Consider the following 23,143-nt stretch of genomic DNA (forward strand, 5'->3'; position numbering starts at 1 on the left):
TGTTTTTTATTTTTTTATTTGTATTAGTGTGTTATAGTTATATAGTGACAAAGCATTCAAATACACTAAAGACAATTATGTTCCCAATCAGACTAGTTAGCCATTACCAGTTAGAAACAAACATGTCAGATTTGGTAACACCCTCCTATAGCTTCAGGCATGAAAGCATAGCCAATTACATTATTCATAATAATCCCAATAAAGGTCAATGGATTGGCCCAAAATGACCAAATTTCAATTTACCTACCCCACCAAAAGACCCAATATACATACCACAAAAAGTTTGAACTACCAAAAGTTTTAACTTTTTGTGGTATGTATATTAGGTCTTTTGATGGGGTAGGTAAAAAAAGAAAAACAAAGGCTGCGGGGGTGTCCCCCGCAGCACCCTGCTCACTGTGCTATACAGTATAGTGAGCCAGGGTTGCGGGGGACACTCCTGCAGCTGACCCGACCGAAAAAGAAAAGTCTGTGGGGGTGTCACCCGCAACCCCCGCTCACTATACTATAAAGTATAGTGAGCGGGGGTTGCGGGGACACCCCTGCAGCTGACCTGCTCAACGGTGCCGGTTCACGATCACCGAAGTGAAAGGGAACCAGCGTCGCAGGGACACAGCGTGTCGCGAGAAAGGTAAGTAGGGGGATGGGGGCGTGGATGTGGGCAGGGATTTGTGTTGGTATAGATTTGGGGTTGTTGTACCACAAATGTCCGCATGAGAAATGTTCAAACATTTATGTATAACGTACATTTCTTATGCAGTCATTTCCGTCGCTGACATTTGAGCCACAATAAAACAACCCCAAATCGAGGTCAATCACACGGCCGAGGCAGATATAATACCAGGCGCAGGCCATACCAACAGAACCAAAGCCAAAGAGGCAGAGGTCCATCACCCTCTAATCTTTTAGACAGGCACCAAATGACATGGGACTACGAACCTTGCCAAACAAGAACCCGAACATCGAATAGCCTACTAATTAACTTTTCATCTTATTTAGCAACACTTGAAGAAGCTGATGTATTGGAAAAAGGTTTGAATTTTATACCCACCACACCATATGACAGCTTCAGGACAAGGATGGAAATACTACTACTACTAAGGAAAATACACATGAAACAATATTTCATGGACAATCTTTATCATAATCCAGAAAATGCAAGTCGTATTCGGAAACAATCTATCTTTTGTCCACCCACGACTAGTTTCACTACAGAATATATTGTTTTTTTAAAAAAATTGTTCTTGCAGAGATTGAAGCTCTAGAAGTGAAAACCAAGAACAGTAGCACTTATCAAAATATGTCACTCAAAGAATGTAAAGTAGCTCATTCATTGAAATCCAACAAAAGAATAATTCTAAGAAGAGCTGAGAAAGGTGCTGCTGTTGCACTACTCGATAGAGAAGCATACATAACTGAATGCAATCGTCAGCTAAGCAACAATTATTTCTACAAGGAAATTAAAACTGATCTCACTGAAAGTTTACAACTACTGATCACAACTAAAGTAGGGAAGGCCTTCAGTCGACAGTGGGCAACTGAAAAGGAAACTGAGTTTTTGATCACCCCTAATCCTAATATACCTACATTTGATATCTTACCCAAGGTTCACAAAACACTAGACAAATCACCCAGATGACCCATCATCTCGGGAACAGGTTCAATATTGGAACCTATAGCCAAGTTTGCAGACCATTTTCTCAAAATATACATAACGGAAATGTCATCATACATTTAAAATACTACTGATGTCATACATTTAATAGAAGGTCATCCTTTTGACAGCTAGACTGAACTACTAGCAGGCCTCGATATAATATCATTATACATCAAGCTACTTCAAGAAGCCATTCTCAGTATGGTAGAAGAACTGTTACTTAGCAGAATAGAAGGAGGAGTGACTCCAAATTCAATCATATTATGGAGCGCTGAAATGTCACTTACAGAAAATAATTTCATATTCAACAATACATTTTTTCAACAAATTCATAGTACAACAATGGGCTCGACAGTTGCACCGAGACTTGCTTATTTATATGTTGAAAGTTTAGAAAGGAGCAAGATCTTACTTGAGGGTAACCCTTTAAAAAAAAAAAAGAAAACTCTGGAAACGCTACATTGAGGATGTGCTAGTAATCTGGCATGGAGATGTGGCGAGCTTTGAACTTTTTTTAAATGGCCGAATAAACAGAACCTATATTTAAAATGTACAAGTACTCAAAGCAACAGTAACATCTACTTTCTGAACATTACAGTTTAGCGGACAACACAGAAAAGTTACTGAAGGTAACACGTTTCCATAAAAAAACAGATAAGAACTCCTTGCTGGCCTTTGATAGTTTTCACCCTAAACAGACTAGAGAAAACTTGGAGTTTCGGCGGTTTTTATGCTTGAAGCACAACAGTACAAATAATGTCGAATTTGAAAAAGAAGCACTTATTTTAAGTACTAACCTAAGGGAAAGAGGATATCGAACGAAAATTGTAAAGAATGCCTTAAAAAGAGCCTCGAACAACAATCGAGCGGCTTTGCTTGAATACCGCAGGAAGAAAGAAACTAGTGATGACATCATGTACGTCAGCACTTTTAATCCTTTGTCAAACCAAATTAAAAGGATAATAACAAAAAACAGGCATATATTGTCGAAAGCCACACATGCTATCCCACAGCCAAGATGTGCGTAAAAAAGAAGCAACAATGTGAAAGAGCTAATAACGTGTAACATATATGAACAATCAGAAAGGCAAACTACCCTAACAGAAAAATGGGGTATGAGTAAGCCTATCGGACACAGTGCTTGTGAAGGCTGTATATGTTGCGCACAAACTGCAAGAACAGAGAAAGTAGACATAGGCCTAAGTAAACCATGGCAACAGAGAAGTCCCACCATTTGCAACACTGAATCGGAAGTATATTTAATTTGGTGCCCTTGCCAGCAAATCTATATTGGGAAAACAGAGCGCAAAACTAAAACCTGCATTACTGAACATAAGAGCTGTATCAGGAATAGCGTCCTAACGGCAGGCCATTTCTTGATGGCAGAACATAAATGGGAAGAACATAAATGGTCCGTGCTTATGAAAATCTATCTAAGTAATGACAAGAATTTAGATAAAATTAGCTTAACTAAAGAAGAATTGCATCTTATTTTTTTAACAAAGTCACGAAACAGGACTAAATGAGAATATTGATTGGCAGAATTTGAATAACTAATACATACTCCATTATAGTTATAAGTGATCCTAATTGGCTAATAGCTTGTACAACAGAGAGACTATAGTAAACATCAAGTCTTGGGAGGATAGCTCAGGGGCAACGTTCTCGCCTTGGAAGCAAGATGACACGGAGAAACACAGGTTCGATCCCTGGGTCCCCGCTTAGAAACCTCTGGGTATTAAGCACATTATAAATACCCTATGATATCATATCTATATTGACGCTCAATAGAGAAAATACAAGCACAGTAAATCTGTTGTAAGTATTTACATCGCAATAATAGCGGAGACCTAATGGCGATACAAATATTTAAATGCATATATCTGTACAGATTAACATATGTTTTTAAGAAAACCTATGCAATTGTAACATAACAAATGTCCAATAAGTTATATCAACATTATAGTTTTTTACACTTTTATGATGTACTATAGCCGCTTGCAATTCACTAGACGTCGATACTATGCCAAAATGGCTGCTAATAGAGTAGTTAAGATCAGAATTAGTGACTGCAGAAATTGAGATAAATCAAAGTAAGGTTAAATCATTAAGCACAGTACAATAATATTTAACTTATTGTCACAAATGGCAAAAGACTCACTCCAAATCTCAGAGGCGGCTCAAGGTTTTTTATTTTTTTTATTTTTCTTAGTGTGTTAGTTATAAATCATTTCACAAATATTCAAAATACATCAGAATTAACCATTTACATTACATATAAAAAATAAAAACACATAAAATCAATAAAAGACAAAATGTACAACCTTATAGAACATCATTATTTATCATCAATTAGCATACAATGTTCCAAATAAATGAACACAATCACAGGTTGCATAACTCCCCTTCTGGCTACCCTAGCATCCACCACCACTTTCCAAACTTGTACAATTGCTATGGACATACCCAAGCTAAAACCTGATATGCATCTCGGGCAGAATCGCTCACTTCTTCTTATTTCTATTTTCTCTAGATGTCTACAAAATTAAAGAATATACGTTCTATGCATAGCTGGCACAATGTTGTCAGATTTCTAATAGTTTCAACTTGATCAGGATCCAGGCACAGCCTACATGTTTGATAACACTTAAAAAAAACATGCCATGCACCAGAGCCAGGACTTCCAACCTGTTAAATCTTAACAGCATGAACAGCATTCACATTACAGGAGATGGGAAGATACGGATATAGTGTTGTGGTTTCTTAAATATAAATGTAATGTGTGCAAAGGTGGAAAGAGAGTGCCTTTTGGCTAATTTGTCCTGATTAATGAACCAATCTTATTTTTCTGCCCTATTACAGAACAGTTTTAACAGATCACCAGTACCATAGTCGCAATCAGGTTTCCACCCAGTAAGTAGAAAGAAGTCCTCATTTAACCTTTCAAAACAGTGCACCTATGGAAGACCAGGGCAGTCTTCACTATCCTGAATAAAGATCCTTTGGCCGAGCTCATTATATTAATATACAGTTTCCCATGATTGATCATAATCGGGGTCGCCAGAGAGATCGGACCCAGTTCTAATTGCACAACTTCAATAGGAGTCTGTTAAACCCGAAACTCTTCTCCACACAACACCTTAAACTCTATTAGCACAGGCTGAGTGATCTGAAAATCAAGTTTCTAGGCCGTAGAGAATAGTAGAGATAAGCATCTGTCTATAAACACTTAGAAGAACACCTATGGGGCTATATCCGGCCATACATCTGGCGAATTGCCTAATCGCCGCCATTATAGCCAATTCTTTAGTTCACTTCTTACGCAGAAGGGTTTCCGTACCGCCATCGGGCTTGATCTCATAACGCGGGATAGCAGTAATTGGTTACTCTTCCGATAACGCCTTACCTACAATGTATTTGATGGCGGCTTACACATTTCCTGGCCAAATGCCATGAATTGCATTTTTTGCATGTTCACAGTGAGTCCGTTATTTTCTGCATAGAGCAAGATGGCCTGGGCAATGTTTTTTACTGAAATATCAGTTGGCCCTATGGTCGTCCCTCTCTCTCTCTCCCATCTCAAAGCACCTCCACCCTAGCCAAGGGACCTTAGCCCCACGATAATATATAATGATTGTTTCACCATTGGTATGCTAATCGCTAAATTAATTGAGATGTTGACCTAAATACCCCTGTCCTTATCCAACTTAACTCCCCCAGGGACTGCCTAACTTTCCCTACTCTAGCCAGCTGTTGGTGTTCTAAAGGGAAGTAGGATTTTGCCTTGCAGGCACACTTCTTGGTTTGTTCTTTTCCTTTCACGCTCACTTTATCCTCTCTCTCTCCTAGTCTTCCTACTACACTCCTGCCAGTCCAGCCCCTCTACTTTGTCCCTCCACTGTCGCACTGATAGCTCTAGTTCCTTCTAGGTCTCACCTCCACCCTTTCAGGTTACTATTTCTCCTTCCTCCGCTCTACGAATCCCTCCTTCATTCTATGACTCTCCCTCCACTCTATGAATTCCCCCCCCTCCACTCTAATAATACACCTCCCTCGGAAAACTACTCTTCTCACCTCTAACTCAGGCAGCCCCTTTCACTCACACATTCACCTCACATTCACTCCCTAACCACACGTCACACTTTCACACACACCCAACGTAGTAACATTTTCACTTACAAATCAATACCTAACCGTCTCCAGAAATCCCCCCACACCCTGCTGCTCCCCCTCTTGCTGGACTCTTGGTCTTCCACCTCCTCATCCTCTGACCTCACTCGAATAGCGCTCTCTTCCTGCTCTTCCCCACTGTTGGTCGGATAGCTCAATTGTCAGATCTCTGTTCCATTTAGCTTTTGCCTCCATTACCTTTGGAGCCATTTCCACTTGCCTCGCCTTTTACAAAGTAGATATGGCCTTTGAAACTCTATTGGTGTGTAGCTTATCCGGGAATTGCAGACAATGTTTCTTAGGTGCTTTCTGGATAGCTGCATACTGTTTTGACCAGTCGGTATCGCAAAGTTTCTTTGCAGTTCTTCGATTGAGACTGTCCTCCCATTCAAAAATTATCTGTCCCATTCAAATGAAGCCCACAGACTTCCATTTCGACAGTTCAGTCTTTTGGGGTATTTTATAAAAGTACCACAATCCCCATATTGGCACCCTGTCTTCAAAGAGGGTCCTATCTTCATTTTCTTCTTCACTAATTTGACATTATCATTGGCTCTAGGCCAATCCTACCATGGATGCTATCGAATAACAGTCTCTACTTCATTACCAAATTTCATTCACTGGGCACCAGTACAATCCTCTAAGGCACACCCCTCTCAGACAACCACTGAACTCCTTGCTGCAATTGTGCAAAAAAAAGCAGATTTCTAAGTCTGGGAGCCCCAACCCTCCTTCTTGTATGGATACTTTATCGCACCCAGAGTAAGACAGCGCCTACCACCTCTACACACTCCTCTAACAGCCTGTTCAATTCCACCAAGAAGCACCTAGGTATCTCCACTGGCGTCATTTGGAATTTACCCCAGAATTCCTTAGGTCACCTGAGGCCCACACCCAGTTTATTAGACTTTTCGTTTGGCAATCCTCCCCCATCTGTGTCATACCTCCAATAAGAAGACACATGGCATAGCAGAGTGAATATTCAGCCCGAGATCAACCCAAGCCCCTTTGTTTTCTCCTTGTAATGTCTTCAGTGGGTCTCTAAGGAACGATTCTAAGTCACCTGCATATAATGATGCTGCATGTGACCTCCCATGCCTTACTATACGCACATCCTCAAAATGGCTCCTAAGATGACAGGCCAGTGTTTTTATTGTGATGGCAAACAACAGGGGACAGCCCTGTGGTCTATCCCTCTCCAGCTGCCCCTCCCCAAAAATGGTCCTGCCTGTTCTGATTATGGACATTGGGCACATATATAACAGCTTTATCGAGCACCTAATTTCTGGACCAAAATTCATATGCTGGAGCATAGCCTGCAGGTATTACCATCACACCGATTCAATAACCTTCTCAGCATCAAGGGACCCACTGCCCACTCCTTGCTACTTCCCATTGTGATTTCCATGATGTGAAAATCTTCCTGATATTAGCCATTGTGCACCTTCCTGGGATGAAGCCCGATTGATCTTTATAATTCAGCTTCCCGATTACTCTTTGGATTCTGTTGGCAATCATTTTACTAAGCATTTTAAAATCTGTATTTAAAAGAGACAAAGGCACAATTAGCAGGATATTTTCCTGGTTTTCATAGCATGGTTCGAACAGCCTCTCACCATGCGAGGTAGCAATCCCTTCTCAAAGACTTCTATGTACTTCTCATACAGTGCTGGCACAAGTATGTCGCAGAGGTATATATACATTCAGCTGGATGGCTGTGTCTTTGTTGTCTTTCCAGTTGAGGGGTCCTCTGTGGCTAGCCTAATTTCGTTCGCTGAAATGGGTTCATCCCGAACCGCACTATGTGCACCTCTTTCTAGTAGCAGTGGCTGCGTATACAATTTCTGATAGTATGTTTTAAATGTAGTATTTATCATCTGATGGGTGGTCTGTAGCCAGGCCAACATTTTTCTGGCTTTATTCCCCTCCTCGTGCATTTTATCCCTAGGAGTTTCATAATTATGAGCCTCATGTATAGGTTGCTTATCGTGACGTGCTGTCCTTGCTTTGATCAGATTGTCTATATCTGCAGCGGAGCACGGTACCCTCCACTCATTAACCTTAAGCTTATTTTCTAATTTTAGCATGTCTCTTACCAAGGCATTCCTCACTCCATGGAAGGGTGCAATACACTCCCCTCTAATCAACTTCTTCAATGCTTCCCAAGTCACCCCCTCTTCTACCAGGGTGGCCAGATTATTTGGAAATAGTCACAAAGCATGCCTTTGTATTACCTCACACAAGGGTACATCTAGTAAAGACTCGGCTCTAAGCCAGCAGGACAGTATAGGATATGGTTCATGTCCCAAATCTAAATCAAGCGAAAGACGCAAATGATCAAAAATGGGGCGGGCCCAGTATTCTGCACTATTTCTGCCCCGCCTACTAGAGTCTATCCTTGAGTGTACATTGTGTACCTGCAAATAATAGAATATCCCTCCAATTGCCCATGCTTCAGGCGCCATAGATCAACCAGCTGGAAATCCTGCAATGTCCTTATTGGGTTAATTTGCAACATCTTTGAAATAAGCAATGGGTAATGTAGTTTCCCATGTATGATATTAATGTTTATTTGTAGTTTTCAACTTCTTCTGTTTTATGTCCTTCAGGCTGCCTGCACAAACTTTCAATAAGTTAAAGATGGGACTATACCTTGAATCTGGCTCAGTGCTCGAAATGCAAAAACACACTAGAAGATATTATTTTAACATACTGTTACAACCAGGCGCAGGAGTACTTATTGAAGGTTCCCTCATCAAATCTTAGGGGGATCTATTTGTTGGAACGCATGAACCACCTGCCTTGTTTGGCAGTATTGGGTTTGAGGTATAACATTTCCAAAGAGTTATGTTTTTGTAGTATATGTAAAGATAGAGCCACAGCAGCATCCATAACACATCTTATAACATCAAGTGATGCATTGTCAGACCAGTACTGTAAGTACCTCTCATTGTTTATTCCATCACTAGATATAATTAAATAAAATTCCTTTTGGCTACAGTGTTAAGTAGTCACTAAATATCTCTTCTTATTGCTTTGATAAAACTGTGGCAAGAAATTGCATATACATATTTAAGGAGCATGAACCATGAATTATTTATTAGCTAGTAAGTGAAGCTTATTACCTGAATCTGTAAATAAAGTGTTATTATATGATTGTGGATAATGTATTGATCTTATTACTCTGTTACAAATTATACTATATTTTTTGTGTGAACAGTTTGTTAAACTATATTGCACAAATAAAAACTATGCAGTTCTCAAAATATATGTAATCTACTATTTACATTTTAAATAGAAATGTATGGAAACGAGGATGGATCAGTCCCTGCCACATTTCAGATCTTTTACATGATTGGCTGGAAACCTCATGAGTCACAGGTATTGTTAAAAAAATAAACTGGTGTTTCTTTTCTTTTATTGTCAAAGGGTATTTTGTGTGTATGTGTTTGATTCAGACTAGACATCAAATCAAAAGTCAATTCCTAATTTCCAGATTCCTCATCTACTGAAATAGCTGTAGGAGAAGACTTATACCTCAAAATCTCGGTTTCTTTTTTCATATTCACAAAACTCAACATGCACTTCCTGTGCATTTTGTACCTTGATGTATACCCTGAAAATGCTTGGACAAATTATGCATGGATTGCAAACTCCAGATATGTGTGTCAGATCCGTTCTGGTAGTGTGTCTGTGGCTCAATTATGACACTAACAGCCGTGCGTCTTGTATGTCTAGGCACCCTAAACCCTTCATTGGAGATGTTGCACAAACCCAGTAAGGTAGGCAGGGCATATACCGTGTCCCGCCAGCCAACGTCTCTCTGCCCCCTATACCAGCTCTAGCAACCTTTTGGACCTGGTACAGAACAGAAGAGAAAGAATAAAAAGTAGAGATCTTGCATCAAAATGAGTGTACATCATCCGAACACCAATCATCTTCCACCTGAAAAAAAGCACCTCTGGAATTTGTGATTAGTTCCACAGAGTGGCTTTCTCCGCACGGCGGCCACTACTACTGCTGAGTGGGTGGCCTTCCGGCTCACTATCATGGAGATCTTCAAACTGACCCCACTGTCAATAACACAGGCATCCTTTAGAGTGGCGCACATTGTTCTACCCTCTGCTTCTTCAGTGGACAGTGGCTACCAGCTTGCATCCCACCAACACACACCTCCGCTTGGTGCCAGGGCCGACTCCATTATCTGCACTTCCCCCTTCGTCCTTTGCTTCAGGTGTCCCTGTGGCACTCCTTCTAAGAAGGCCGGTTTGTCTGTTGCTAGTTCCTCTGTGCATGTGACGGCCACCACCAGCAGATTTATCAATGTGTACCCCCTGCTTCAACGTGGGTTGTCCCACAAGTGGCACAGCAGCCCTGCAAAATGTGCTGAACCAGAAGAAGGACTCGGACGACTCATGTTCAAAGAGATTTATTCCACCAAAGAGAGCAAAAACGCCTACTTAGCCCTATCACTATGAGGGATGTTCCCTAGTTAGCAAAACAAAAAGCTAAGGGTACACGTTAAAATCCAAAATAAAGTTCTTGAGTCCAAATCCTATCCACCTAACTGGCACTACCACTTTAGAAAAACATCTAAACTAAAAAGGAAAAGGAGAGGCTTTGGACAATAGCCTCAGAAGGGCTTCTGCCTGGCCCACCTTATACTTGACTTGTTGCAAGTATTCAAAGTTCCTTTTCCACAGCAGGATATGAGTCCCAGTCTTAGTGTAAAGTTATCAAAGTTCCTTTTAACAATGAAAATTGTCTCATGGTGTGAACGTTTCCATTCCTCCGTGCAGAGGCATTGCTAGGGGGGCGCTAAGGGGTCTATAGCCCTGAGTCCCGACAATCCCGACATTAGTGTAGCCCCGAATCTTTTCCAGACCTAGCAACACCCCTGCCTCCATGATTGCTTGGAAATAAAAACACTTTCACCTTCTATGTGTTGGGACCCTCTCAAAGTCCTGTAATCCTTAGACAGGTTGTTTTTCTTTCATTCAAGTGATTTCACATAGGGCGGCTGTCCACCCTGGTTTGTCAGTCTTTTGTAGCTTTTCTGGCTTTCTCAGCCCTAATTTAAAGTGTTCCTGTCTCTTTCTTGCCCATTTACATGGGGTATGTGTGCACTGTGGTTTCTCAGGCCCCTGTAACCTGGATAACTTTCCCAGTTGTTATTTACAATGTTTGTATCCCTCTCCAATCCCCTTTCATAGGCTGTTTGCACACTCAGGTTTCTCAGATCTACGTGATCCGACTGCGGCTGATTTTCCTGCGGCCGGAAAGTTTGCATGAGAAATGTGCGAACCACAAAAGGTTTGCACATTTCCCATGCGAAAACACGTACACAACCCCTGCATACCCATACCCCCACCCACACCCACAACACACCCACACCCTCAACACACCCGCATCCCCAACATAAACATACCCTACTTACCTTTTTCTTCACGCCGAGTTACTGCAGCGCCAGTTCCCTTTCACTTCCGTGAACCGGCGCTGCAGGGTCCTTTTTTTATTTTTATTATATTTTTTTTTTTTTACAGGGGCCATCAGGGGTTTCCCCCACAACCCACGCTCACTATACTTTACAGTATAGTGAGCGGGGTGTTGCTGGGGACACCCCTGCAGTCTTTTTTTTTGTTAGTACTTACCTACAATGCTACCACCACTACCACCAAAGGTTCGAACTTTTGGTGTTCAAACCTTTTTAGAACTTTTTGTACATGCAACCTTTTGGATATGGTCAAATCGTACAATACCGGTTTCTCAGGCTCCCATAACCTTGATATACCTTTTCCAGCCGTTAGTCACAATGTTTGTGTCACTATCAATCCCCCTTTCATAGGGTGTTTGCACGCTCTGGTTTCGCAGGCTCTCGTAACCTTAATAGCTCTTCCAGCCATTATTAACATTGTTGATATCTTTCTCAATCCCCCTTTCAAAGGGGGTTTGCACAATCGGGTTTCTCAGGCTCCCATAACCTTGATAACTTTCTCAGCAGTTATTCACAATGTTAGTACCTTGTAACAGTGTGTTTTCCGTCAGGTTTCTCAGGCTCCCATAACCTCGTCGGCCTTTATAGGCTTTGCTCAATGGGCTAGAAAATCTTAGGTCAGGAAGACGAGGTGGAGGAAATCGCCAAGAGGTGTTTGAACATGAAATCTCTGCCCCCATCAAGACCTTGACCATAGGGTTGGTCTGGTGGTGTCAGTGGGTTGGGCACATGGCCTGCGTTGGCATTTGGATTGGGTCCAGGCCCTCATTGGGTAGGTTTGTCACCTTCTACATAGTGGGTGTGATGTCTGCCAAGTCATTAAGGCTCGCTGGTCAAGTGGCAGAGAAGACATGTCATGCTCAAGATACACTGTATGATGTTCTGTTGCCCTTTAGAGGAGGACATACTGACTCAGGTAAGGAATTCTGGGACACCCTCTTCAGTCCTGGTAGTACAGCCTGGAAACATAGGGCAGCACCTGGGGATACTGTGTTTGATCTTGTAAAATAGGTAATCTACGAAATTGAACTCTTTTGGGAGTATGTTGTTTTCCCCTGGGTTTTAGGTGCTTTATTAAGAACAACAGTGCTTTATTAAGAACAGCAGGACCTTGGCTGGGAACACCTGCACTTAGGAGGATGTGACTAGTGTAGTTACCTTCTTTATGTTGGAGGACATGCATACTGCTTCATCGGTGGAGACATGTAACACTTCATAATCACAGCCAAACCTAGGTCTATTGGCTTCACCTACTTTGTAATTTTCTTTCAAAAGCTCCTTTTACTCATACCCAGAAACAAAGAGCTAAGGTACAACAACAAGGTCAGGAGCAGCAGCAGATGCTGTACTCCAAGACATCTGGATGAAAAGTACAGTGCATGAAGGTCAACAGTCCTGTCCACTACAACTACTCCATAACCACTTAATATTTCACCACTTTGACACTTGTGGGGGACAAAGTCCAGTCCATCCTGCAGGAGTGGATACACATCACCTCAAACGTGCCAGTTTTGCAGATTTGTACCCATTGTTATTGCCTCCTATTTCTCCAGAGACCTCCAGCCAACCCTTCTAGTTTACCATTGTCTCTGCCGAACATCCAGTCATGTGGAGCAATATCGCAACTGCTGGGTGAGGGTGCCATAGGGATGGTCCCTCCTGCAGTGATTGGAAAGGGCTGATACTAGAGGTACTTCTTAGTTCCCTAAAAGTTGATTGCCCTGAGTTGAACAAATTCCTGCACGCTGAGAGGTTACAAATGTTCATGCAATTGCCAATTTATTAGAGCACTCAAAGAGGAGTACTAGTTGCCGTTTCACAACCTCCAGAAGGCAGACCTTCACATCCCAGTATATACATAATATTGGTACTTTGTGGTAGGGGACAGCCTTCGAAATCAGCAGCATACTGGCCACTTTTACTCCCAGTAAAACAAAAAATATGGAGTGAAAATATTCCCAAGAGAGATTTGGAAAAGATGGAAACATAAGAACGTGCCCTCTGCTACCACCTACAAAGCTCCAAGGATGTGTTTGAATAAGTGATACCCCCGGAAAGCAGTGCCAAAGGGCGAAGCTCTAATATTAAGTGCCTGATCTGAAAAGTAAGTTTACGGTAAAAATGCATCTTTTAAATTAGCTGCACTGCTAAGTGCAATGAATTGCGGATTTCAAAATGGTATATGTTTTACAGTTAAAATATATGTTTACTTGCCTTAAACTATATCCATTGAGAATGGTAATTATTATTTTTTCTGTACTCCCAATAAAATACTCCTACTTCAAAATCTTGTCCTGAGCAGCCCTAACCGTAAAGATCAAATATCAATTTGGCTTTCAGTCCGACCTTCACATCGAGAGCCTTAACAAATATTCTTGCCGTCATTGCAGGTGAAGAGAAGGGACTCTCATTTTGCCTTATCGTGATGGCTGGCCCCTGAAGGTGAGGTCTTCAGATCTAATGCCAGGGAAATTTGTCAGGACTTGCAGCCTCATCAATTTGCTGGTTCTCTCCCTAAAATACTGGAAGTCCCCCCTAACGCCGTCCAGAATGTTTCAATGCATAGGATTTGGTCTGGAAAATCATAGAGGAAATGATCTTTTTCCTTTGGAGATAGTGAGACGGACATCAGCCAGGCTGTGTACACATCTGGCCTATTGTTCTTTTTTTTCCTGAGGTGAATTTACCCAGACTGCACAGCTTCATTGAACTGTGCATATTTCTGGTGATGTAAACCCTGACTTGGATGAGGTTGCTTCACTAGAGCTTGAGATGCCAGTGGTCCCGGTGATAAGGCAATTTGCAGGACCCTATGTCCATTAGTCCCAAGTGCATTGGGACCTGCAGTGGTGGAACAGGAATTCCAACCTCTTCAGCAATCCTGGCTTCAACTCACACTGGTGTTTTTGTAAGGTAAGTATAATTGACACCCTATCCATCACCTAGAACTCAAAAGTAATAAACTAGCTCTGGTGGTCTTTTTTCTAATCCACCGGGGGAGGGGGAATATCAGGATATTGATAGACAATACCACTGAAATCCACTCAACAGAAAATGCCATGTGGGATTCATATTGCTTTCCAGAGGCAATGATACTGGTCTAGGCTCCTGAGAAATAGTTGTTTTTCTGGTGCCTCATTAGAAGGCGAAATGCTTGAATCCTCATGAATGCCTGTTAAGAGGCTATGATATCAGAATTGGAACCTCCTTGAAGCTCTCATGAAAGTATTGATGGCAGAATTTAGGCCTACCACTCAATCAATATATGTCTTCAGGTCGAGATAGTTAGAGCCATAATAGAGATCTTGACAAGTTGGCATGGCCCACAGCAGTTATTTTGGAATTTGGGCTGCCTTTCAAGCAGTGTCCTAAATGTTGGTACAATCAAGGGCTACTAAGCGGCTATCTCCATTTTTAAGAAGTCTGAACATGGTTCATGTTTCTCTCTTCCTTCAACAATAACATTTCTGAAGTAGCTAACTCCAATAAGTGTCGAAGTGTGCCCAATAGCCTCTCAGAAAGCTGCATCTAGATGTCTGGCAATATCCTCTCTGTGAAATTGCATTTGGAAGTGTGACCAATAGCCTCTCTGAGAAAAAGTTGCATTTAGAAGTTGGGCCCAATAGCCTCTCTGAGAACAATTGCATTTAGAAGTGTACCCAACTGCATTTAGAAGTTGTGCCCAATAGTCCCTCCGAGGAAAGTTGCATTTAGAAGTGTGCCCAACTGCATTTAGAAGTGTACCCAATTGCATTTAGAATTTGTGACCAATGGCCAGTCTGAGAAAAGTTGCATTTAGAAGTGTGCCCAATTGCATTTAGAAGTGTACCCAATTGCATTTAGAAGTTGTGACCAATAGCCTTTCTGAGAAAGTTGCATTTAGAAGTGTACTCAATTGCATTTAGAAGTTGTGACCAATAGCCTCTCTGAGAAAAGTTGCATTTAGAAGTGTGCCCAATTGCATTTAGAAGTGTACTCTCTTTGAAAGTTGCATTTAAAAGTATGCCCAATAGCCTCTCTGAAAGTTGGAATACATGGAACACATGAGTGTATGCGTGGGGCACACTGGAGAATGAGGGACAAACCAGAGCACGCAAGGTGGATTAGAGTGCGTGAGTGTGTCGAGCTGACAGGAATATGTAGGGCAACCTTGAACGCATGAAAGGAATAAAAATACATAGAACGGACCTGACCCCATAGATTTGCGTAACGTACATATTATGCTTTGGAACGCAGGGAACATTTGTAAGAGCATATATCATACCACACCCCACGCTTACTCTCTTCTTTACACCACCACTCAACTAGAACACAGAGATACTATGACACCATTCGGTATAACTGTTCTCATATCAACATCTCCCGCTCACTCCCCATCACTCTAAGTAAACACTGCTGGTTTCACACCCCCCAGCCAGGCGTTCACCTCAGGCCTAACGCAGCCACACTCGGTCTGGATAAATCCTGCCAGAGCGAACACATACTCCTGATCTCTCAACCACCACACCTACCGCTAAGAAGCAGCTACCACACGAATTCCGCACCAGCTGCACACATACCTGGTGCGCACACGCACCTTTGTACTCTCTCTACTCTCTCTACTGACCTGAACTTCAGTTCCCAAGGGCGTTCAACCTACCAGCGCCTTCAGACCATACCAATGGTATATAAGGCGCTATATAAATGCAAAATAACATAACATAACATAATAAAACTCATAGTACTGCTTCCTGGGACCTGAACTTAGTGTACAATTTTTTGGTAGTGACTTCTTTCAAGCCTTTGCATTGCTTTCCTATGAGATTACTCACACTGGGGTGGTTTTTCTGTATACAAATGAGCATGTTTCAAACTTAATTCATGGAGCTTCATTTTCTTGTGCTTTCTAAGGAGAACGTTTCTCCTAGTGTTTTAGACCGTCGTTCCTGACCCACAACCCACATTGATGAAGAAGGAAGGAAGGAATCCATTAGAAGAAAAAGATACTTACCTTTGGTAATGTATTTTCTAATGGATAACAGACAGTGGGCCTCATTACGAGTCCGGCGGTAACCGAGGCGGTAAAACCACTTGGTTACCTCCAGACTCGTATTACCATTCCGCCTCTGTGATTCCCGGAATTACCGGGGCATTACAACCCCGGTGACCCGGGAATTCTGAAGGCGGAATGGTGTAAATCCCCATTCCTATTGAGTCCCATAGGACTCAATGGGAATGGGGATCATGGAAACACCGGCACCATCTCGGGATGGTGCCGGTGTTTCCTCGTCTGCCTGCAGGCAGGCGGTGTTAAACCCGCCAGGTCAGATCTGGCGGGATTGACGCCTCTGCCTGCAGGAGTCCTGATCTCCTCTCCCGGTATGGAAACAGTGGTGGCAGCGGGTTTACCGCCACCGTTGTTTCCATACCGGGTGAGTTGTAATGAGGCCCAGTATTACTGCCACAGGTTCCTTACGGACCCCGCTGGTGTCTCTTTATTTCTTAGAGTGCTGGTATCCTTGTGGCAGATCTGCCATTCCTTGGTTTATGTGAGTTGGAGAATGGGTGCTACTGAGGTCCAGTGTCTTGTGCAGCCCCATGTCTGTACTCTTAGTGTATATTCCAGCTCAGTGGCACCAATGATACTGTGATGGTGCCTTGACGAGCTGGGCTTTGACCTTTGTGTCTGTCAAAAGCTTGTTCAGTATAGTCTGCACCATGACCTATTTTGGAAGATTAAGAATCAGTTGGTGATGTGTGAACAGTACTCTATCCACCAGAAACAACATTGTTGTGTATCGGTTATACATAGCACATTGTCCCATTGAATGTTCTTTCAATTAGCATAAGGTTATTATTATCTTCAGCTCTCTGAATCGTCCGCTTCTTTGTTTATGTCACCTTCAGATCTTTAATCGTTAATTAGTTCACACATTTCCTTGATGGCTCTGTTCGGATGTCAATCTTTATCCTTGTGTTTCTTTTCTTTTGTTACAAAATTATATGGGGATCAAATTGTACAGTGAGTTAGAACTTATTTTGCCATCAGCATTGTGATGCCAATAAATACAACTTTATTATCCTATGTGAGAAACCTGAGGGTATCCTCACTTCTACTCCCCCTGGATCCTCTCCTCAGGTGGGCAGGGAAAGGCCATTGCTTTTGGATCTAGACCCTGGGGGTGGAGAAGTGAGGGAGGATCATCACCTGATGACAGATAGACATCTCAAATCACATGAGTGATCATGTTATTAGTCTCACAGTAACATAATACAATTTGTTTTTGACCAGGGAAGTGACTAGGGTCTAGCATTTCCGTGTTTATGTCAGTCATTGTTGCCTGTGGTATTGCTTACTATGCATTTGTTAATGGTATCATATTTTATGCCTAGCGATGCTCAAGACACAAGGGGAATTCTAAAGAAAGGACATGTGACCAACAACCTTGGTGCTATTACCAATTATGAAATACAGCTCACTCATTCTAGCCCAGTTGCAGTGGGATTGGATCCTCGAATGCAGAACAGGCTTTTCAGTCAGCAATGTCAGCGATCCAAACTAATCCCAAAAGACACCATTCATGTCTTGTGGAACGTTTTGGGGGCAGTATCATTGCTATTTGCTGCCGAATATTGAACAGAGTGCAAGATGTCGGTCGGTTGAAGAATAACTAGAAGTAGTTGCAAATAGTAGAACCTATTGAACAGCATCATATCTGTTAAGCGTATGTTTACATCTGGTCTACTGCATTACATTACCCTTTATTAGCATGGCTGCATCTGACTTTCTCACTCGCTGCTATTAGGTTGTTGTTCATGTGGCCACAAGAGACACAATGTGAAATAACAAAATGAAGAATGCTGCAGCTGAGTAGCAGGCACACGTTTGGTACTGCCGCGGAGCGGTGGTTGGGGTGAAGAGTAGATGGAGGATTACTTTCAGACCACACTGAACCTAAAATACGTATTTGCAAATAGACAACGTCTCCTTTAGCTGTCACTAAAACCAGCAACAATCCATATATGTAATTTCATTATTCGTTTTATTCTTTCACAGCTTTTCCTTTTATATTTGACGTAAGAGATTTGATCGCGCCAGGCATAGCCCTCATCTGTAAGGAGAAACACTCAATTGTTATCAATTATTATGTGTTTACTTGAAAAAGTGTGACATTGGGTGACACACAAGTCACTTTAATTAAGCAATTTCAAGAAATGTCACATTTTCCAACAAGTATTCTATAACTTAAGGTGGTAAAATATGTTCAAATGTACACCAGAAATATAGACTGTCTACTGTTGTTGAAAAATGTGCGGTGGACTCGGCCTTCATTGCCTCCTTGGCTGCACTAGAATGGGGGCCCACTTTCGTCTCCCTCACAACAGTCATGATGTCTTCTTTTGAGACTGTTCGTTTTGTGGGTGTTTATTTTTTTATTTTTGAACAATGTCTCTAATGTGTGGCTCTCTGTTTTCAGGCGCAGTCAGCGAAAAGGGGTTCAGCCACAGTGTCGTTTGGAGCTTTAGGAAAAGTGAACGAATTCTTGTCTCAAGCCAAGGGAGAAAAAAGCCCAGAAACTACTTAACTATGAAATGCAGTATTATCGCATGTATTTATTCAGGCCTTGTGTTTAAAAATAAAATAAAAACGAATTGTAAATATATGATTTGTTATGTTTATTAAAATAAATATGTTCCTCGCATTGGTAAAGAACAATCGGTCTGTATTTCTGGAAAATAATTGATATTTCATATTCTTAGAACATGCATCATTTCCTATAAGCATTTATATTGTAGTTGTACTTTGCAGTTTTTTTTAGGTGTTTACATGTTTAGCTCCAATCTTCATTGTGTTTCTGTCTGGCCTTATCAATCCTTAATATGTTGGTCCTGTGACTGAGTACTTGATAAGAGATTGTTGCACAATCAATTTGTTTGTTGCATATCTTCTGTTTGGTTTGCGGAACAGTAGTGAGAGTGTCATGCATCTGATCAGATCACATTTGAAATAGGAATGGTGGTATTGAGTTACTTAAAAGAAAATCTCCACATTACATTGGGCCTCATTAAGAGGTAGGCGGCCATGGAATGAATGGTGCCGGTAGACCAGGTGTCTTTAGCGGGACCCGCTAGCAGACCAGGATGCTAACAACGGCCCGTCATTAACGGGGCCGTTGTTAGCATTCTCCCCATTCCCATTGAGCCCTATGGGGGCTCAAATGGGAATGGGGATGTACTGGGTCTGGGTCCCGCGAAAGGGATTTACCAGGCCCTCCAAGGTCGGAATGGCCCTTTAAGTCCCCTTTTGCGGGACCCGGACCTGGTACCCGGTACGGGGGTAATCATCCCGCTAAAAGCGGCATGGCTACCTCCATACCCGTAATGAGGCCCTCTGTCTTTGTTTTCCTCCAACTACTCAGGCATAACATATCATAAAATTCCAGACATAACGTGAAGAAAAAGAGCATGCCTGGACATTCGGCTTGTGCCGCAGTTACCTTTTGGATGTCTGTACCAAGCCTTACAGTCAAATAAATGAAGGATACAGCACATTACAGTGGAACATTTTTTACACCATTTTACCTGCCATAAAATGAAAACGACCTGGTGCTAGAGACTCCGAAAAATTAGATCACTAAATGGTGGATCCGTTTGCTAGATTGATTATTGGAATATATTGTTTACGTGGTATTAAGTATGTGGGAGAACTCCCAAACCATAGTAGATTTCAGAGTTATAGTGTGTTTTGTGAGATCCTGAATCTCTTAGCCCTCAGATCTTTCAAGCTCAACCTTGCCAAAGCTCTTATGAGAATTAGGAGCCCTGCATTTATTTACATACAATGTTCTATCGAACAGTATATCACAGCAAATGTTAACATACTGTGTACTAGACGAGCTTAGGTATACCGTTTCATTGCAGTGTAGAATTATGATATGTAGACAGTAGAGGAGACAAGTAGGGGTGAGCAGCAGGGTTGGAATAATTATGGTATTCATTCTCCAATTGTTCTAGGAACTTTACCTACAAATTCCAGCATGCAGTGTTCTTTCTTCAGACTCTCAAATAGCTCTTGGAATGTTAATACCAAGTTCCAGTGTTTTTCCCTTCTATCTCTTTACAGCTCTGCTCATTGGACTACCTCATCTGAAGCTACTTGTCTGTATTGATGCTGTCACAGATGTTTCCTCAGATGCCTCCTTTCGGTTTCTCTGCTTTTCCCTTGGTTCTCTTGCGCCATTGTAGGGCATTTTATTGAACGCATGAGTGTGGGCTATGGACCTCTCTCCCCTCTTTCATCTGCTCAATGCCTTCTGTCTTTCTTTCTGGTCGCTTGAGCACACCCTTAAGGTGAGTAAACAGTCTGCTGGCTCTGCTTCCTCTCAGTATCTGGTTTTCCCCCCACACCCCTCGCTCTTGATACTTCTCAGCGCCGGTGTGCCAGTGCCCGACAGGGAATTGTGGTACAGGCTAGGACCGATCCTGTAGTTCCTCCTCGACGATAAGAAGATGGAAGCCCTCGCTGACCTGCAGGAAGGGGAGGTGCCATCAGTTCACACCATCACAGTGGCAGTGGACGTCGCTGACACAGGATTCCGGCAAATGGGGAGCAGTGTCTGCCTTTGTCGACAGGGACGGATCAAAGCCTCTAATTTCCATCAGGAGGTCCAAGTGTAGGTGCTGGACATGCCCTTCTACTGGGAAAATTGGTTTGGGAAGTTTGTCGACTAATCCCTCCAGGCCATCAAGACAGATATGGAGACGGCCCGTTCCCTCGTCAGTCTCCAGCATCACAGCTTATCTTCTTTTCGCTCCTCCAGGGGAAAATCGAGCAGGTCTTCAAAAGGGTTCTCCACATCGTACAGACAGACTTCCCGATCTTCAACGCAAGAATCCTACAGCGACTGCTCCCGGGCCTACGGTAGCGCAGGACAGCGTCCTTGTCACCTGCAGGGCAGGACGCCAGCGCCCCAGTGAGCCTGAACCGGCCAGGTCGTCGGGCCCCCTCTCATGCACCCCAGTGGGAGGCAGTCTGATGCGGTTCATCAGCGAGTGGAGAAAGATCACCACCGACAGATCAGTGCTGGACGCTCTCACCCAAGGACACCCTCATCCAACGCAGGTGTCCACGGATCCCTGCGGTTCACCGACAGGAGCAGCACATCACTCAGCTTCTCGAAGAGGTATGAGCCTTGCTATGAACAGGGGCGATAGAGCTAGTTCCCCTACGGCGCTGGGGCTCCAGAGTCTATTCCAGATACTTTCTAGTCAGAAAGAAGACAGGGGGCGGGAGACCCATCCTGGACCTACGATGTCTGAATAAATACTAAAGTCTCAAAAACTCAGGATGGTCACGTTGCAGCACATGCTCAGCCAACTGGAAAAAGGAGACTTCTTGACATTGCTGGACCTGGAAGATGCCTTTTCCAGGTCCCCATTCGTAAGAAACATTGGACATTTCTACGTTTCGTGGTGCAGGGCCAGCACTACCAGTTCAAGGCCCTACCATTTGGGTTGAAGATGGCCCCAAGAGTGTTCACGAAATGCCTGGCACAAGTTGTGGCCCATCTACGTCTACAGGGCGTAGACGTATACCCATACCTGTACGATTGGCTGATACGCGCCCGTTTGTGGGAGCTGGCCAACAAGCACACAGAGACCACCGTCCGACTATTGACGTATCTGGGATTCTCAGTGATCTATCCGTAGTCCTGCTTAATGCCATCACAGAACATGCTGTTCCTAGGTGCCAGACTCAATATGGTGTCTTGCCTGGTGTCACCCTCAGAGGAGAGGCTAGCAGCCATTCAAGGAAAGGTGCAACGGCTGTCATCCATGAAGACGGCCATGGTGCAGCCCATCAAGTCGTTATTGGGCATGATGTCGCCCTGCATCTACCTCGTCCGTCTCTGCAGGTTGCAGATGCAACCCCTACAGGAAGTCCGGGATGCCCTTTGGAAACAGGTGTCCGGAAGCTTCAAAGACAAGATCCCTCTCAATGAGGTGTTCCGACAGGCGATAGAGTTTTGGGTCCTCCACACCAACAACGCCCAAGGCACAGGATTTCAAAACACCCCATACCAGGAGACGGTAACCACGGACGCCTCCCTGGAAGGTTGGGGAGCGCACACTGGACGTCTGCATGCCAGAGGCGAAAGATCTGCATATCAACATCCTGGAGCTGCGGGCAGTGTTCTGAGCCCTCAAGTCGTTCTACCATCTCTGCAAGGGCTGTTTCTGTACGCGTTTTCTCTGTTCACTCTCCTGCTACGAGTCATCAACACACTCAGGCAGTGTCAATGCAAGATGATACTCATAGCTCCGGCGTGGCATAGGCAGATTTGGTATCCAGACTTTCTCAGCCTGTCAGCGTTGTCGTCTCCAATCAAGCTGCCGGTGGTTCCAGATCTTCTCACCAGAGAGGGAGGCGCAGTCCTTCATCACGGCCTAGAATTGCTGAACCCAAAGGCTTGGCTCTTGCAGCCCTAGAGTTTGGAGGTTATGAGTGGCCTGTGGACTGCAAGGAGGTCCTCGCCAAGGCCACAGCGTCATCGACCTTAAAGTGCTATGGCCATGAGTGGAAGGGTTTTGCTACTTGGTGCCGTTAGAAGAAGATTATCCCTCTGAAGTTCACGGCTCCACAGATCATCCCATACTTGCTATCCTTGGCAAAGGCTGGTCTGGCGCACACTTCCATCAAGGCACATCTGGCGGCTATGTCCTGCTACACCAGATGCCCAGGAAGATCCTCGCTTTGGTCCCACAGAAATAACTTTTCCGATCTTTCTCGCCGGTGAAGGCTCCTGCCCCGGCGTGGGATCTCAAAGTGGTTCTTATGAGGC

At 43.3% G+C, this 23,143-nt stretch overlaps 1 protein-coding gene across 1 annotated transcript in view; it reads left to right on the plus strand.

Moving 5' to 3' along the window:
* NDUFAF5 (NADH:ubiquinone oxidoreductase complex assembly factor 5) overlaps positions 1-18,964 on the plus strand; it is a 534,186-nt gene extending 515,222 nt beyond the window's left edge. Inside the window, exons 10-11 of the mRNA XM_069608340.1 lie at positions 9,126-9,208; positions 18,779-18,964. Of these exons, the coding sequence (XP_069464441.1) occupies positions 9,126-9,208; positions 18,779-18,886 (191 nt within the window). The 3' untranslated portion in view covers positions 18,887-18,964. The remainder of the gene's footprint in view (positions 1-9,125; positions 9,209-18,778) is intronic.
* Positions 18,965-23,143: the final 4,179 nt, after the last annotated feature.

Source organism: Ambystoma mexicanum, chromosome 4q (assembly GCF_040938575.1).
Source record: "Ambystoma mexicanum isolate Mex_15411 chromosome 4q, UKY_AmexF1_1, whole genome shotgun sequence".
NCBI classification, from domain to species: domain Eukaryota; kingdom Metazoa; phylum Chordata; class Amphibia; order Caudata; family Ambystomatidae; genus Ambystoma; species Ambystoma mexicanum.